The 19725-nt window shown below is 35.4% G+C and overlaps 1 protein-coding gene across 3 annotated transcripts in view; it reads right to left on the reverse strand.

The window, feature by feature from the left end:
- Positions 1 to 19725, reverse strand: part of MALRD1 (MAM and LDL receptor class A domain containing 1) — a 230461-nt gene that overhangs the window by 61640 nt on the left and 149096 nt on the right. For all 3 annotated transcript variants that reach the window (XM_046921944.1, NM_001318981.2, XM_040680811.1), the window contains 4 exons: positions 18262 to 18390; positions 13638 to 13799; positions 10960 to 11117; positions 4359 to 4560 (listed from right to left, as the gene is read on the reverse strand). In XM_046921944.1, coding sequence (XP_046777900.1) covers positions 4359 to 4560; positions 10960 to 11117; positions 13638 to 13799; positions 18262 to 18390 — 651 coding nt within the window. The remainder of the gene's footprint in view (positions 1 to 4358; positions 4561 to 10959; positions 11118 to 13637; positions 13800 to 18261; positions 18391 to 19725) is intronic.

The raw sequence follows: 19725 nt of genomic DNA on the forward strand, positions 1-19725 counted from the left end.
CACATGTAGAGCCTTCAGCAAAACTTTTTGAATTGTTAGATAAAGGTATGAATTATGCCTTTCTTACAAGACCCGGTGAAATGAGATCTACGTAAAGCGCCACAGTGCTTTACTAAGTTTAATGAAGAAGTCTTAGGAGCAATCTGCATTCTGCTGTGTTTTAATTATGAACATTCATCTGAGACAGTTTCTGTTAAAAAGATGTCTGTGGTAAAGTCCATTTCCTTTCTGCTTGAAACAAGAGAATGCTTTGTAGTTCCTGCCCTTTGGGATCCTCTCCTCTTTACTCTTTTGGGTAAACACGGATATTAGGCAATGCCTAATTCTGCTTTTGTTTGGAGGTCAGTGGAAACTATTTTTGTTCTGAAGGAACTTCAGGACTACGTCTGTCAGACACACATCTGCTGTGACACCTGAAACCACAATATAGAGAAGTCTTGAAGAAATTCTAACAGACAGAAGAGTGAATCATCAGTATTTAAATACTACTTTTATAGGTTTCAAGGCCTACATGAGAAAACACTGAACAGCTATTCCGCTTGTGAAGATAAACTTAGATTCATGCAAGCATCAGAATATATTTTGTTTGTACTAAAAAATATTGCTGGTATTAAAATGGGACATTCAGTTTTCAAGGGAAAAAAAAGCTGTGAATCGCTATGCTGAAACTACATATGGTTTGGAAAGACTGAGTCAGAATGGCTGGCAGTGGGGAAGGCATCACAGGAATGAGTGCTCGCTGCTCTCCCATGCATCCATAAGTGGGCACTGCTGGAGGCATGTTATACTAGATGGACCTTCTTCTTGACATGGCTAATCTGAAATTCTAAGTGTATCCATCCTAAATTTTGTGATTTTTGTCACTTCCTTTATCATGGAACTTCTTTGCAATATTAGCTTCCCTGGAAAGTAGGAAAGATCATCTGCAGGAGTAGATCATCTGTAGGGAAACAACACAGAGTTTTGTGCAATTCTGCCATGATCAGATGACACAGAGGCAATGTACCCTACCTGTGTTTACTTACTTCAAGCAGTACTATTTAGAAGTGAAAGTTCACAGAGAGATGTTCAGGATGGTCTAGCAGGGTTAGTGGAGAACTTCACCACATGACAGGCTGCAGCAGCAGTCAGTGATGACTGCTGTGAGGCATACCTTCTACCAATACACAATCTTCATAAGCACAAATAATTTTTGCTTGGGTGATCTCTGGAGTAGAGTACTGATGGGAAATACAAAAACTTCACACACTACATCAGCAGAAAAGAGTTGTCCTTGAAACGAGGTAAGACTACCTCTAATTTAGCAGTTAATTCTGAACCAAGTTAGATTCTGTGCCACTGGCAGCTGGCACTGCAGCTTTCTCCATGCATGAGCATCAGATAGAAGTTACTTCTGTAGTAAGCCAGGGACTAGTTTGATCACCCTTTGTTCAAATGTTCAGAAATATTCCTGGATTTGAAGAAACTCTCCTGTCTAATGAGGCTTGACTACTTAAAAACAAATAAAAATCTCAGCTGAATTAGAGCTGCTGGTAATGCTTTATTGCTTAGAGCTCCCAACCAGATAAATTGTGATTGCTTCTGTTTAGAACATGTTGCCTCAGGAAATCCAAAGTAATTAAAGAACAGCTGAAAAATAATAATGCAGTGAGAGGAAAAAATATTCAAGAGCAAAGTTATCTCCTGTAAGAAAGAACACTGCAGAAAACCTGTACTGCAGGTATACACACTTTTCTTTCAGCTAAGTCTTTGAATAAACATGAGGAGCAAAAATCAAAGCAGGTCTGGCAGTGTAGCAGGTAAACTTTCCCACCAATTCTGTTAAAGCAAAATATTCTTATTCAAATATCTGCAAGAATGGTATACTCAAATCACGGCAGTGATTTCGTACTATTTGCAGTTAATATTTTCAAATTTCACTGTCTCAGTTGTTAAGTTATCAGTGAAAAGTAGTACTTTGTCCAGAGCAGCTACACTTCATCAGGCACTTGATTAAAATGTCAGAGTTCAGTTCTTCTTCCTAAATAACTAGGGTTTACTTAATTATGCAGTTTTTCTGAAGTTCTTTTGCCTCTTTGCAAGCACAGACTGGATGTACCCAGCCTAGGGTACAGACTAGGATTGGACTTTTCACAAAACAATACAAAACTGCCAGAGAAACTAAAAAGTCAAAACACATATAAGTAATAATATCTAGATATTATTTCTGATCTGTGGAGGAGATGATACATCCAGTCACAAACTCATCAGGAGATTGCCTTTGATTTTCCTTGAAATTGGGGAGAAATACAGAGCTGGGGCAACAGAAAAAGTGACTCTAACACTGAAGGAGGCCAGACAGATGGATAGTAGGAGGAACTGGCAGAATTGTCAGGGTGCAAATACAGCTGTGGAATGGTTGGTGGAGGTAGAGAATGTGTAAGGAATGTGGAATTACTTTGAAAGTGCATGACAAGCTGAATGAGGAGTTGAAGTTGGATTAATAGAATTTGGAATTGTGGAAGCATTAGGAGAATGTATGGGATATGTAATGTAAGCTATGGGTTACAAACGGAGGTACAGATGAAATGCCGTAAGGATAGAAGGCTTTGAACTGAAATGAGTGGAAGATGACTTTCAGCATAGTATGGAAAAGAGATGTAATATGACATGAACTAAAAACCATGACAAAATCATCCTTCAACCAATGTTTTGCAAATGATATTTTCCCAGTTATCATTAAATGTTTATTCCTTTATCTGAATCATAGAATCTCTAAGGTTGGAAAAGATCTATAAGATCATCCAGTCCAACCATCCATCTATCACCAATAGTTATCATTAAACCTTGTCCCTCAAACACATCTAAAAGTTTTTTGAACACCTCCAGTGTTGGTGACTCCAAAATCTCCCTGGGCAGCCCATTCCAGCAATTGACTACTCTTTTGGAAAAGTAATATTTCCTAATGATGAGACTGAATCTCCCCTGGCACAACTTGAGACCACTGCCCCTAGTCCTATCACTAGCGACTCAAGAGAAGAGGCCGACCCCCAGCTCACTACAACCTCCCTTCAGGTGGTAACAGGGAACAATATGGCCTCCCCTGAGCCTTCTCTTCTTCAGTCTGAACAATCCCAGCACCCTCAGCCACTCTCATAAGGCTTGTGTTCCAGACCCCTCATCAGCTTTGTTGCCCTTCTCTGGACACACTCCAGAGCCCTGATGTCTTGCTTGCAGTGAGAGGCCCAAAACTGAACACAGTACTCAAGGTGCAGCCTCACCAGTGCTGAGTACAAAGTTACAATTACTTCCCTGCTCCTGCTAGCAACACCATTTCTGATACAAGCCAGGATGCCACTGGCTTTCTTGTCCACCTGGGCACACCACTGGCTGATGTTCAGCTGAACATTGACCAATACCCCCAGGTCTGTTTCCTCTACACAATCTTCCAGCCATTCTGCCTCAATCCTGTAATGTTGCCTGGGGTTGGAATACATGTTCACGATAAATTATCAAAGTTACATAAAAAATAGAAATTTGATTTTTATATATTATGGAATAGAAACCAAGGACTTCTTGTTAATCCCAGGTACTCAAAATAAATCATTTCAAAATTTCTATTATGCTATATCACACATAAAAATGACTAAATATATCTTAAGGTATAATTTGAAATGGTCATTAACACGATGAGGGTAGAGCAAGCATTTATTTATGTACGTGGTTTGCAGTTCATTATAATACATTCCAAAAGAGTATTTCCCTTAGCCTACTGGTTGGAAAATCAATTTTTTTTCCAGATCAAGTAAATGCCACCTACTTGAATATATATTTCAATTCAAGTTTTAATCTCTGTGGGGTTAGTTCTCCAAGCAGCTGCTTAATCATCAAAATTAACAAAACAGTGCATTGAATATATTCAAAACTAATTCATACAGAGTCTGAATGATAAGAGCAGTATAGATTTCTATCTATTCAAGAACATTTTTATAACGTTTGCATTGGAATTTGTTTAGCCATAATCTTTTGTAGTTGCTTCTTTTGAATAAAGATCTACAGAGAAATCTTAGATTATGGAATGGTTTATATTCTTATCAGAATCTCTATTTGCACATAAATTTTAATATTTTTTTCCTGATAATTTATCATATGTGGTATTTAATTTGCTGAGGAAATCACTGACTTTCTTACAGAATACATTTGGCTTTATAAGGTATTAGAATTTAACTCATTTTCTTTACAGAGTTTGATTCAGTCAGTTTGTGTAGCAGAAGCCGGATCATACATATTTGAGATGTTCAACGAAATAGGCAATAACACAGTTTTCCTCTTCACTCTGAAAATAAAACAGTATTGTAAATATTTCTGTAATAACATACCTCCATCCATACATTCTGGGGTGAAAGAAATATCATCAAGAGCAAATTCTGTGGGTTCACTCTTCCCCACTTCAACTTCAAAGGCAACTCTGAAAGGAGTATTACTGGAGAGGACCACATTTGCATACATCCATTTGTTTTCTTCATTTTTGCTAGAAGACCACATAAGAATATCCATTCCATGTTCTTCAACTGAGTATACCTGTTGACCAAGAAGTCCAAGAGATGTAATTGACCCAGTGCTGAGGAAGAGACAGAAGAACATGTCTAGCCAGAGTAATATAGCCTTCTTGGTGAAGTACAAAAGTTATTAAATACTTTGTTCATTCTAACTCAGCTGCAAGTAAAAAGCTACTCTGAAAAGAAAAAAAAAAAAAAAAGAATTGGTAAGAGAATCACTACTTGGAAAACCTACAGACTGTCTCATCATATAGAAGCTAAGGAGTAAAGACCTAAGCCAAATTTAATCTAAACACTGAAGAAAAGACTAAGAAGGTTCATGAGCTATCCTTTCTTTTCAAAAATGTGAACTTCTTAAAGTTGTGAGACTAGTTGAAGATTTTGGAGACATAGATGATAGGCTCAGTATTCAGCTTTAAAGCCTCTAGTTTGGTACAACTAATTTATACTATGTTTCATGGTAAATTAAACCAAACATATTTAGCAACAACAAAAATAAAATAAAGAAATTCAGTGAAAGAAATAGGAATGACAACAAATAAATTCACAGGTAAACACCTGGTGAATTAATGTGATGCACAATATTCTGGAAATTATGTAGGTAGCTGCATTTCTCACTCAGGTGTTCAAAACCCTCATACAGTTTAAACCAGGATCAGAAATAATGAAAAAGAGCTGGAGTAATGAAAGTCAGCATATTCCAATCATTCCAGCTGATAGTTATTTCTTTAAGAGACTGGAAATTTTAATTGTTATCCTCCTAACTTTAAACACCATCATTCTCTCAAGTTTATCACCTAATTATTCATAAGTTGACCTGGTGGTTCATGTTTCCACTTTAGCATCCCAGTTAAACAATGGAACATGAAAAGAGTCCCACAAAATCTGAGACTCAAGAAAGTTATAAACTTAAATCCATACCAATGATATGTGTAATTAAATATCTTTGACTGCCCCAGTCAGCTTAGTGAAACAAACAAGATAAAAACCCAAACCAAATACTTTACAGAAGTTATTGCATTGACCAAAATATTTGTAATGACTGAACATACCTGTACATTATTTCTGTTTTGGAGGAGAGGAGAAGAAAGAGGACTATCATACAATAATCCAAATTAGTACCTAACATAGCCAAGTTTGATGTTGTATTACAGGACTATGTAACAGCACTATCCAGCACCAGTCTTCCAAAAAGCTAAAAAGCATGCCGGGTAACAATGAGAAATTTTGAGAAAAAATAGTTGAATTCAGCCATTAAGAAAATGAAAAAAACTATTTGCATTCACACTATCAGGTCGTAAGTCCTTAATAAGCTGAATCTCCCAATTAGACTAACTGCATACAAAGTCAGGACTATGTTACAACATCTGTATGTTTATCACAGGGACCATTCACTGTTTTACCAGCCATTAAATTTTACAGTCTCATTATGCAAAATCTTTACAACACACAACAGTATTAGTGTGGTTTTAGCTATTACTGTGTCATGCAGGTGTCATGCAGTGATATTTTCTATTTTTTGAAGGCTAATACTTTGATAACAACATTGCTTCTGGTACACCTAATTGAAAAGTTTCACAGATGAAGAAATAACTGTTGTGGGAAGAACCAAACACTTTTGAAGACAATATTAGAATCCCTTACAACTGGACATTTGAAGGCTGGCTCACAGTTTAAAATCAGATGCTTCTTTGTGTGCTTTATCATCAGGTTGGTAGGAGAGGTTTTTCAAAGCGTGCTACCTGCTTGAGCTGTTCTTTGTATGCATAGAGAACATACATCACGTCTACATGGAGACTGATCTCAAATGGACTGCAGACTGCTGTGTTCGCACAAGCCAGCCTAGAAATTCACACTGAGTATGAGAAATAAACTCATCCTGAAATCTGCTATAAATGGCAAGTGGGCCTGGAGGGCAACAAGTCAAACCAGGTCTAGAAAATACATTTTGATGACATCTGCTTCTGCCTGCATGGATGCAAGGTTAATTTCCTTTCTTTGATATATATATTAGATTTGCCATATAGAAAGGGCATGCAAATAGATAATTATTATGGATTAGTTAATATGCCGTGTTAATTTTCATGATTATGTCTCCTGTTAGATTTTGCTTGAGTTTAAACCTGTTATATTGTTTGTCATAATAGGAACATGTGGAAACTGATAGATTTTAGCATAAATCTCTGAACTGGGACACAGGAAATCTCAGATGAGCTCCCACCTCTATTCTACTTTTCATGTACGCTCTTGGGGAAATACTTAATTCTCACTTTCTGCTGCAGTGCTCCTGAATGCATGTACTTCACTTCCTCAAGTCTTTTTCCACTACTTTTTTTGTATGCCTCTTAAAAATTTCAGCTGAAATTTCTGAAAAAAAAAAGTAATTTAAAGTATATGGTAAATCAGATGAGATTACAACAGAGTTCAGAAAAATGGTGTCTGTTTCTTTAGCTTGGGATATAGATCTCTCAGAAATCATGCCCACAGAAAGTAAAAGATGTCATGGTGTATCCTGCACCAAGGTTACTTTTGTCTCTGAAGTTTGAAGCATTTTTTGAGACAGGAAGTTTATTTAGTGTACAGAAGTTTTTTTTTTTGTTTTTGTTTTTTCCAGAAGAATACATATAGTACAATTACTGAGGCTGACATAGAATGAAACAAGAGAATAATCCTCAGTTTCTGTTCAGCAGGCTGGGTTAGTACATCTGTAAACATATGCAGCACATGAATGGTAGACAAAATTCTCACAGAGCTCTCTAGTGCCCTCAAAAGTTAGAGTGCTGTGATGCTTGGTGCCTTCAGAGACTTTCCAACACCTTCCCACACAGCAACATATGAATTGTGCACAAGCAAGCCTGGTAAGGGAAACAATTTAAGGCTTGAAAGAGGAAAAAGCTAATAAAATTAATCCCACACAAATAAACAACAATAAAAAAAATCTGCACCTTCAGTGAAAATCCTGTCGAATAACTATCTACCAGGCTGTGGAGACCATGCCCAATCTAATTGTAGGCCAAATCATTTTCATTTTAATTTCAGGGTAACAAGTACATATTGCACTAGCTAGTCAGTTTGTACTGACACACTTTGTAGAGTTCACACACATTCTAAATTGCAAAGAACAGGAGTCAGCAGAAATAGAGCTGTCACTTCATTTACTGTGGAGTTAAAAGCAGAAGACAGAAAAAACCTCAGTACACACTTCATGGAGATTCAAGAAGAATTTAGCATGATAATCTCCAAGAGGCAAATGCATGAGAGAAGCTATTATAGTTGCTACTTGCTCTTTCTCCAAGGTGCCTCTGCCAGCTGGTTCATTTGTAGTCCATATGTGAATGGCATTCTTTCACAAATCCCATTCCCCTGCCTTAAAATCATGACTCAGTTTTAATTCTCCACTGCACGTTCTGTGTGTTAGAGACTCCTTAATTCATCTTTTTCAGCTTTTTCATTTTGGGGGTGAGGAAAGTACATGCACTTTTGAAGGTCACAAAATACAAGCTGTAATTTTCTACTTAGTCATCAGCACTAGAATTCATGTGGCTATCTCATACCTTCGTGTTGACTTTCCAAGATAGTGAATTATCTTCCTGATCTTCCCTGACTCTAGCAGTTGCTATACTGGAAGGTACAATATTCCATCTGGAAGGTTAATTAATTAACCAAGAAGTCAAAGTAGATCTGAAGAGTGTGTTCTACCCATGTTCCTACCATGCTCTCTTAAATCACCAGACTGGGAAGCAGGAGAATCATGGGAAAGGCAACACGTACTAGGCAACAGAGACGTGTCTGTTGAAAAAAATGTACCACTGACTCCAGTGCATAAAGATACTAAATTTTCTGCCCTATATCCTTAAGATCATGTCTTCCAACTCTTCTTGTTCCTTGGAAGTCATCATTGCACACCTTACTTGGATCTACAGGAAATACAGGAACATTGAAATTGTTTCTCTAAAGCCCATGAGCAGACTAGCAAAATTGAATCACTGTTTATTGTTATACTGGAGAAACACTTGAAAAAGTGGTGCCTCTTTTCTCTATTTCCTTAAACACGAGTTTGAAGCAATGAAAATATAGCCATTTTTAGTAAAATTGAGCCATCCTACATGAAAATTTATTGCACCACATTTCCTTTAGTATCAACAAATATCAAGGCAGAAGACTGATGTATTAGAAATATAGTATCACTTTGGGGATTAACATTGGCTTTAATTCTCAATTGTATGACAAACTCCTGAAATAAACTAATAGAAAAAACATGCTGCAGCTTAATGAAAGCAGAATGCTTTCTGTCTCTCTGACAGATGAGCAATAGGATCACCACTGGAATGCAATAGATGTTAAAATAACCTTGATTTCTTGCTGCAGTGTCACTACTGTTTTATTAAATACAACTAAACAGTTACCAAATGTGAAGAGAAATGCATTTTTTAAATTTACATTTGCAGAATTTACACAATAAAAATTGTATATATTTAGAATTATTCCTTTTCAGAGTATATTAATAAATATATCAGAATAGTTCTGTGTTTAATGCTGAATAAATCAACTCTCAAAGGCTATCACCAATTACTTCTAAGAAAAGCTTATGCTTTGTACTAAATCATTATGAAATAATTTTCTTCTCTTGTTGGCTAATAGTTGTCTGATGCCCCAAAGCATCAGTACTTAGATCTTTTTAAAATAACATTCATTCTATCTTAATGCAAGAGGAGTTCTTGTGAATATTATAACCATTTTAAAGTTAACAACAATAACACCCTATGCTTTTGCTTCCCTGTAAAAAATTACTAAGTTTATAGTAATTCAAATCTGTCACTGAAATGTGTATTCTGAATAAAGAGGAGAAAGTACTTTCAGTTCTTCTTTCTCTAATCTCAATGAATGTTCCTTTGTTGTGTTAAAATAGAATTATTTCCATAACATTTTTTCTTGCTTTACATTATTTTGAGAAGCTCTACCACATCTACTTCTTACATTGATACACACTTCACTTTTTATCTTTCTTTTTACAGATTTAGTCATTTTAAACATTCATCTCTGCATATATTCTCTCTGCAATCTTTTCTTTTAATACAGATCTGACAAGAATGTTGCAGAAAGCTGTATTTCAGATAATACCTGTAATATCAGCTGTAGTAGTGACATTTTATATTCTAACACATTATTCAGATTTCCTATTACAATTTGACTTTTTTCACCTCCACTGCCTGAGCAAAAATCTTCACTGAGCTGTTGCTTTTCTGTCTTTTTTTTCCTTCTCTCTCCTTTTTGTTGTTGTTGTTGCTGTTTAATCTTTTGGACTTCTTTCTATTACTTAACTGATTGCATTTCCTTTTTATTCTTGATATTTTAATGTATTTCTACATAAAAAGCAATGCTGCTGATAGGAAAACTAATTTGTGTGCTGGATTAAGAAAATTCTTCATGGTCTATTTTCTGAAATCAAAGCTAATCAAAGTTAACTACTTTGTTTGAAAGGGGTTTAAGAAAAAAAAAAAAAGGAAAAAAATAAAGCAGACCCTGGCTGGCTGCCTAAACACATATAGGACTCACACATCAACTTATTTGCTAATTCTAAGTGTTCTGCAATGATTGAAAAACTCCAGTTCAGAAACTCCTTAAAAAAAAAAAAATCTTGCCTACTTTCTTGCATACTGAACTTAAAACAAACCTTTCATGGATAATCTCAGAGTATTTCCATTACCAACAGATCCAAAAGACAATCACTGTTTGCTTTTTACTTCAATTTAATCTGTAACTGCTCTTGACCTTTAACTGCTGTTCTATTTTCTTAATCTGAATGTGCAAAGTTTGAATATGTGGAAGGATAAATAATGTAAACTGAGAAGAATGGGTTTGAAGGTATGGTGTAGTATTTTAAAAGCTATATTCAAATAATAACATTACAAACTTTTTTGTTGTATAAAAACTTCTAAAAAAAATTATGAAGAATTATCACAGAATCAGAGATTCACAAAATCATAGGGGTTGGAAGGGACATTTGGAGACCATCTAGTTCAGCCACCTGCTAAAGTATGGTCCCTAGAATAGGAAGAGTACACCTATACAGGAAAAAAATATAAATATATTCACCTATACAGGAAAGATATATAAATATACTCTTCCTATAAAGGAAGAGTATACATGAAAGAAGGTTTTGACAGTGTTTGATTGTGAAATAGGCAATGTTAATTCCTGTATACGTAGTAAAAGGACTTCAAGTGAAATTAAGACTAGAACAAAATCATTACTGTTAAAATTGACAGAATTTTTTTGTACACTGGTGTGATGACAGTGAAGTTGAGGTGAAATACAGCTAATAGCCTCTGAGATTTAGATCACTTCAGATGCTGAAATTCAAACACTATTAATGAATTATTACTATGGCATGATTTAGTGGAAGTGATTTTTCTCTTACCTTTAAGACTCCCGTTTGCCTAGAAGCAAACATCCAGAACCAGAATCGAACTCTGCAGACCCCAAGGCTGGCTGGGAAGAATTTGGTAGTGGTTATCCTTGCTCTACTTCCTTCCTCCTGAGCAGTTGAGTTTACATACAAGAAATGCTGTCCTTTACCTTAGTAAAAAAAGATTAAAAACACTTACAGTTTTCCAGTACTACTTTATGCTTTAGAGGATAACCAATTTTACCACCTCAGGTGCTGTCATCTTCTGCCACATGCATGTATATCCAGCCTTGGTTATACAGAGGTGTTAAACCTTTGCCTATTTGTTGATTACATTCAATATTTATATAACATTCTGCAGACCTCACTTTGCCTTTTCATCCTTGCGTAGATACTTGATTCATATTTAAGTAATAACTTTAAATCATGTTGCAAATGCCGACACTCATTCACAGATGATGAAAAAGTCAGTAAGGAGGAGTTCCTGTTTATGAACTCCAAACATTACTGTCCGAAACTACCCAGCTCTTCTTTAATAGTATTCAGAAAGTAAGCCAATTCTTTCTGTTCCTCGATTACATAAATGTATGAAATACTGGAATGTGTTGGTACACAGAACCAGTAAGTCTACTTACATAAGTTTACAGGCCTTAGAGATCATTAGTTCAGAGAGAGAAATTTGGATTCATTTTGGATACCAGTCACATGAAATCCAGAATTTGAATAATTTGTAGTCAGTAGTGTCTATCAAGGAAATAATCTGTTGTCTTTGAAACAATCATTTTTGAAATGATTTTCAGATGGGTTTTTTTAGGTGTCACATCAAGCTTCAAACTTTTTCAGAAAACAAATTTTCTCAGTTGAGAAAAAAAATATTTGAAAAACTGTAATTATATGGACATACCATATTATTCATAAATAGAATGATTCCAAATATTTGCATACTAAGGAATAAACTGTGAAAACAGGGCGTCTGTCTCCTTGATAAATAACATATGATGTATGGAAAAATTATATACATGATAGGCAATGAAAGTTAAATAAATCTGCTTTTCCAGGTGTTGAAGCCTGTGAGGTTGAGATGCTTTGCACTTGAACGGCTACATCCTTTGAGTGCTTAAATACCTCACAGGTACTGTGGTAGATGGTTGAAAGTGTCTTGTTTTTGAACAAGAGAAAAAATTACAATATGGAAATTTATGGAAATGACAGTTTTTAAAAGTGAGACCTGAATAAGCTGCACCATGGCCAGATTGCATAATGTTAGACAATTGAAACAAAGCTGTTATTTATTACTAAATGGTTTAAATGACAGGGTTTATTTTCTCCGAGAGACTGTACTAACGCAGTAAGTTGGTTCTGTTAAACTGATGTTAAATTTTCAGAAATTAGCATTCTGAATGGGTTGACAGATATTTCTGTATGTAACAGGGAGTCAATATCTAGTCTGCTGGCAATTCTGACAAGAAATTCCTTTACATTATAGCCAATGTGTATTTCTTGCTCACTTCATATACAAGTAAATTAAAAAAAACAGGCAATTTTGTGAAAACATTTGCTGAAAATCAGTTTTCCTTTACCTCCTCTTTTTATTAACTTTATTTTTCTTATAATTGCCAGGTAATTTCAAAGATGAAAAGATGAATTAATTGAATTAAGGAACTGAAATGGAAAAACATTGTATATCTTATTGAAGATCTGAGGGCTAGTGCTTCATTTATCATTACACTGCATCAAAGGATGAGCAAGAAGGCAAATCAGACTGCTGATTTGCAAGGAACAGCTTGTCTGGGATAGGTGCATTAGATGCATTATCTCTGTCCGTTCCATCCCTTTTCAAGAGGAATGAACTTCCACATTTACAGCCAATGGCAACACAGATTAGCATAGATATCTGCTTCTTCTAAAGTGACAAACTGTGATTGGTGGCAGTTAAGTATTTTCCTCATGATCTGGCTAGCAACTTCTGCAGCAGGCATAAGATCTGGTAAGTGAAAAGGAAAGATTAATGTGTAGAACAGAAATGGCTGCAGCCACCTGCTGATGTCTTTGTTCAGTTTGGAATGTGAAACACCAAAAATACTTAAAACATGGAGGTCATACTGATTAAAAGTTCAAAACAAAAAACTGTAGAGATTGTACCACTTCTACATTGAATTTAAAAAAAATTCTTCACTCATAAGATAAAAACTACAATAGGATTCCTAACCATTAAGATTTCTACAATACAACAAAGTAATTCTGAAATAAAGACTGGGATATTTATGGTGGAAATAATATTTATATATTATTATTATTATTATTATTATTATATTTCTCTCAAGCCAATATCAAGGAGAAAATTTAAGACCTTACTTATGAATCTTAAGCATTTCACATGCATCTGCACAGACTCCTCAGCTGCTCTTTAATAATCAGTGAATGACTGTGTGTTTTCCTGGGCTGTACAATACTCTAGGAGAAGTAGATTATTTGAAACATTGACAACATTAATATCAATAACTTAGTAACTTATTATTACTGACAAATATATCCTCTTTTTTGGTATTAAAATATTAGTATCTGTATCTTTCAAAAGTTTTCAAATAAACTTAATAAAATTTTTAATTGCAGATTTGTAAAAATATAGTGGTTTTGTAGAAGTATGTTGTATAGTTTTAAAAGCATTCTGCTGTATCCCAGATGGATACCTGGTGTATGGTCTGTATCAGGACTCATTTGTTCAGTAACACTGCCATTGCTAACATTCCAGTCAAAGTCATCTCCAGTGTCTTGCATTAATCCACATATAGTTGTCCATTCTTGCTCTTGTGTTTCAAAGTTACAACTTCCAGGAATACTTGTGTAGTAACCTGAAAATATAGAAAGCAGTAAATTATCATCTCAGTTCTACAAGAATTTAATGGATATACTGAACATGGTAATGGAGAGGATTCTATTTTGCTAATGCCATGATTTCTTGCTCTCCCATAAGTGGACATAAATAATATGTTAATTATGAGAACCAACCAAACAAACAAAACAACAACAAAACACAAAACCCACCATCCATTTCTTCCTGGGCAAGTAGAAACAGTTGTTGAAGACATATGACCAGGTAAATCTTGCGGACAAATAGATAACTTCCCCAGTTTTAGCTATTATTCAAGATGAATAAACACAATGATTTCCACTAAAATCTGAAGTAAAACTGAACTCTAGCCCAGTCGTGGTTTTCATTAACATATGTTGGGTCATTTTTGTTACTGTTATGTGTGAAGGCAGCTTTATGATGAGACAGAAGTTCTAGCCATTAGGACACTGGACTGAATTAAATAGATCATTGCTAAACTTCCTGTTTCTTGGTCTATCTGTCTCTTATTTTTCAAGTGACTTTTGAAAAGCAATTAGTCAACTAAATTGTACAAATGCTGTGGAAGAGATTACTCAAACACTATCAGAAATTCTACTTTTGCTTCTAAAGATCTTTTCCTTAGTTACAATTGTTCTTTGTACTCAAGAGCTGAATTTTCCAAGAGTGAATTCTGCAGTTTTTTCAGGTTAGAATTTGAGCAGGGGCAGCTACATGACTGCAAAGTGAGAGCACATACTTTGCCTGTAAAAGACTCTCGGGAAAGGTTCCAAATTATTAACCATCATAGCCAGTCATGCATTTTAGAGGCAGGTCTGACTGTAACTATTTCAGAACTCTGAATATATTTAAAGAGCTTATCACTATCATAAATCTGTTTTGTCTGACCAAGATATGCACACATGCTGACTGTAACCCCTTTGGTCTCTCTTTTCAGTAAAGAAATGTCTAGGATGAAAAAAAAAAAATTTGAAGACATAGTTACTAAAATATGTCTTAACCTATTCTAAATATCACTTTCTCAACCCTGGATGAATTCTTACGGTGTACACTATTTTGAGCAGGACATGGAATAGATCTGCTGAAGTGCTTACCAACCCCAGTCATTCTGTTAGAGTTGTTTGCAGATTGGCCTTTGGGAATTGTGAAAGGAACACACAATACACTGAGCGACAACATTGACACTGCATTACAAACTTAATGGAAACTCAGTAAAGCATAGCTTTACCACTAAATAGCCTTTCATGCAGTTAGGGAAAAGGAGGGAACCCATTAATCTCAACAGCAAGTACAATTTTCTCATATAGTTCTAACAAGATCAAAACACAAATGTATTTAAAATTTATACTATTTGTAGCAGATCGCCTGACTCCAGGAGTTTTACTCTAATATCTTTAACAGTACATTCTGAATGCAATTATTAATAAATATTTATGAACAATATTTACAGCACTGAGGGAGTCTCCTGATGTATATTTTTTATTTTAGGGGTAAACAGAACCTACTTAGAAGCCATCAGATGATTGTTCCATTTATCTGAAAAATTGCTTTCATTTCAATAATTCAAGCACTTCTCTAGTTGGTTCATCAATGCTGAGGTTTGCTATTAATCAAACCTGGGTGTATAATTGAATGCAGTTCATGAAAATTGAAACTGCTTTCATGTGTGCTTTTTTCACCTCAGTACTTCCAAAGGGTTATCGAAAGAGAATGAAAATTTTGCTAGATTGCCTGACTGAATGGAGCAAGGCATAGAGAAAGTAATTTCTGTGAGTTTATTTATTTTTTTTTTTAAAGACTCTATCAGGTTACATGGATACAATTCATTCTATTCAGATTCTGTTGTAAATCCTTCACAGAGGAATTGCTCTTGAGTAGATTGTGGCCCATTGGCTTATTTAGAGTTATACAGGTATAAAACTATAGTAGAATGCAAAATGAGCTTGGACCTTGAGCTCTGAGAAAAGGAGAAATCTGTAGACAAATGTGTCCATAACCACTTGCACAGTACCAGGTTTGAGCATGCAGATCTTTCTCTGTGGCTATTCTGACGGTTTTTTTTTCCTTGTGTATGTGTGTGATTAAGCAGCTTTTGTTGCCTTTTTCCTAAAAAATGAAGTTTCTATTTCTAGACTGGAGTATTACTCCAAAAGTAATGCCTTCTATTTATTTCCATAGAAACTACAACAGGTACAGTGAGCACAATAATGCTACTGGATAGAGCAAATTTTCATCTACAAAACTCTGTTTTTCAGCATAGTTATCGCCATGACCTATGCATTTCCACCAGCCATGAACAAGAGTTTGCATGCTGTCCTTGCAAAAATCTGCACAAGCAGAGGTGACCCACTGTTGCTGTTGCTACTGCTGAAATGCACCTCTCACTGCTCCTTGCTGTGCTCAAATCCACTGTTTGGTTTCCATAAACGTTCAGCAAGCATCAATGAATGTCACTGGGTAGAATTCAATTCCACATCTTTGCTTCATACACTCTTCCATGTCAGACTCCATTCTGTCAGACTGCCTCTCTGCTGCCATTTGTCACACAGCAACAACATGTAACAGGATACTGTGGGAAGTTTAATCACTACTGCCATACCAGTAACATCCACCTCTGACACTGTGGGCCAACATAATAAAATAGGAGACATTACTTTCAGGGAAGCCCTTGTACATTCTGCTTAAGTGGATCTACTTCATAATCATAAATATACTGTAGACAATCTTTTCAGAGCAGATATCACTTAGCTAATGGCTAAAAAGAAATTGCAGTACCATTTTCTGTGGGACTGAAGATTAAAAGAAAATAAAACATTTACCTAATGCCCACTAATGATGTTTATTCCATTCTATAGGATATATGCTTAGAGAAAGGTGTGTTTATACAAATGTCAGACCTCATTTGTAAGAACTAAGATATATCAGACAGGACAATATTATACCTGAAGCTTATCTGGATATTCTGTATACCAGATTACAGTATTTCTGTTCCTCAGCAACAGCTAGACCTAAGAGTGAAAACATTCTGTTGAGACTACATCTTTTTTATCTACTGTTGCCCTGGTTTCAAACTATAATAGGATATTTCAAACTATTTAAACTGAATATCTATCTGTTGTTTTTGGTGTTTTTTCCTCTCTCTCTCTTTTTTTTTTTTTTTTTTTTAATTGCCTTGGAGGTCTTCTGAGTTATTGCAAAGACTAAGCTGCTTTACTGTGATTCAATATCATGTATGTCCTGAAATTCTGCCACCTATATTGTGACAAAGAATCATAGAATCATAGTATCTATATCCCAAGTTGGAAGGGACACAGAAGGATCAAGTCCAACTCCTGGATCTACACAGGACCAAACCCTAAGTCTGAGAGTGGTGTCCCAACTCCTTGAATGCCAGGAGCTTGGGGTTTTTTGTACCCTGTACTCTGTTCAGTCAAAGCATTTAGCAGCTACATGAGAGCAAACACCTTTGATTTTCGAGGGAGTACCCAGTGTTGATGGACTTCAGCTTGGACTACAACACAATTTCAAAAATGAATCTATGTATGTGATACATTTACTTTTGCTGCCTATCAAGATTGCTTCTGACTGTGCATGCAGTATGGTAGAATTTGGTACTTCAGCTTAAAGACTAACATTTATTACTGAATTGCATGGAATGTTTAAGCTTCCTGCTCCAAATGTCTACTTCGGAAAGTGGCTGTCAATAAACAAAGAACTAGAGCAAGAAAAAGGGTGCAAAGATTTACTGCCTTTGAATTTCAAAGGTGAATTGAAAATACTGTTAAATTAATCCAGATTTTCAAAATTGAGTTGTGCCCTTCCATCACAAATAGTGTTAGCAAAGAATACCTGTCGGCAAATTTTGCCTCAGCCTTCACAAGGATTCCAAAAATACAAAAAGACTGGATCTTGTCTAACTGCTCTATAATAATGTAAAGGAAGAAAATGCTATTGCATCTCTGCAGTCACACCAAGAACAAAGAATAGTGAATACATGGTAGCAACAGAAATTAGATTGCAAAGATAGGATTAATGTGAAAGACAGGCTTGTTTATACATAATTGCTTTTATAACAGAATCATGTTATTGTACTTTAATTCACTTCTTTGCATTTTTTTTTCATTCAGTATTGACAGCTCTAAATGCTTTCAGCTTAATAAACTAGTTTGTTTTCAGAGTTAATTTACATTGTAGTCTACTGATTTCATTTCTTAAATAAAACTGTTCATTTTCTTTTCTAGATAAACTTTGTAATGAGCAGGTTATACTTTTGTGCCTAAATCACACTTCTTGTGCAGTGAATGTCTCAGAGGATCTGAAAATGTCACACCTGTGCTGGAGGAGTAGGCAACTTGCTTGTAATTATCCTCTGAACAGTTGCATGAATCCACTTGAGCTATGCTATGGAATTAAAAGTTATAATTTTAACTGGAGGTAGCATTAACACACAATGAGATACTTACTGCAGTCAGCCTCATCTGATAGGTCTTCACAGTCTGGTTTATAGTCACAGACAAGCTGAGATTCAATGCAATCCTCATTCAAACACACAAAATCAGTGAAGGCAGGGCATTCCCTGGGATTCTCTCCAGCTGAAACCAACAGGACATTTATATCAGTGTTATAATTAAATCAAAGTATGCTCTTTTTTAATTTGTTTATCTATTACACATTGTGACTTTAGTAAAACAAATGTTTTACTGCTTCCAACAGATGATATTTGGTCCCACTCTTTTAATGGTGTATCATGCATGCCCAGACTACTGTCTTGGCCTGTTCCAAAGCTTGCAGGAAGAACATTTTGCCTGGAAAGAAATTCACATTAGCATGAACGTGACTGTTTCCCTCCATGTTAGTTGCATATGTTCCTTAAAATAGAATCCATGAGATGTTAAAAAGCAGGTAAGTTATCCATTAATGGTGTAACCTAACTTCTAGAAAATCACAAAAACAATAAATAGTTGAGATTGACAGGGACCACTTCGGCTATCTAGGTCATACCTCTGCTTGAGTAGATGCAGCTAGAGTAAGTTGTAGAGTAGGTACAAATGGGTTTTGAATATCTCTATAGATGGAGACTCCAGAATATTTTTGGGCAAACTGTGCCTTTGTTTGACCATCCTCTTAGTAAAAAAAGTGTTTTCTTGTATTCAGATAGAATTTCTGGGTATTTAATCCATGCCCATTGCCTCATGCCCTGTCAATGGGAGCTGCTGAAAAGAATTCAGCTCCCTTTCTTCCATTCCTTCCCATGCACTGGAAATTACAGATCAGAAAACCAATTTACTTCCTTAAGCCACTCTGTGACTGAAATTGCTTAACAATATAAATTATGTAAAGATAGAGCCACTGGGGCAAAATAATTTTCCACATTTTATTTCACTGTGTACGACATAGGTACCTTACCATCACGCAGAAAAGATATGGAAAATCTGTGGCTTCTGACTGACTGCATTCTTCACCTTACCTCCTTTTACCTTTAATCAAGCAGCAAGACAGTGTAGTGTTGCCCTATCATTTATTTTTAGCACATAGTATTAATTAGTGTTGAATTTATTATTATTTTTTTTTACAATGAACTTTACAGGCCTTCAAACATACCAGAATCTAGCATTTAAGATTATTCATTTCTTAGCTTATCCTAGAATAAAACATGTAGTCTATATGTAGTCCTAATGAATCTTGTATCTCTACCAATGAAAACAACAGAGTCCAAACACAGAGTCTCATGTCTGTTACTTTTATTCTTCTGCAGAAAGACCTTATTCCCATATCATTTTTAGGGATGCCAGGTTAGATTTATAACCATGATGGATACTCTGCCAGAGCCTTTGACAGAGTTAAAAATAAGATCTCTGTATGAATTAACAACCAGCATCTGCACGACATCTTCAAACTAAATAAATAATCTAACTCCTGTTTGAAAA

Source organism: Gallus gallus, chromosome 2 (genome assembly GCF_016699485.2).
Source record: "Gallus gallus isolate bGalGal1 chromosome 2, bGalGal1.mat.broiler.GRCg7b, whole genome shotgun sequence".
In the NCBI taxonomy this organism is placed as follows: domain Eukaryota; kingdom Metazoa; phylum Chordata; class Aves; order Galliformes; family Phasianidae; genus Gallus; species Gallus gallus.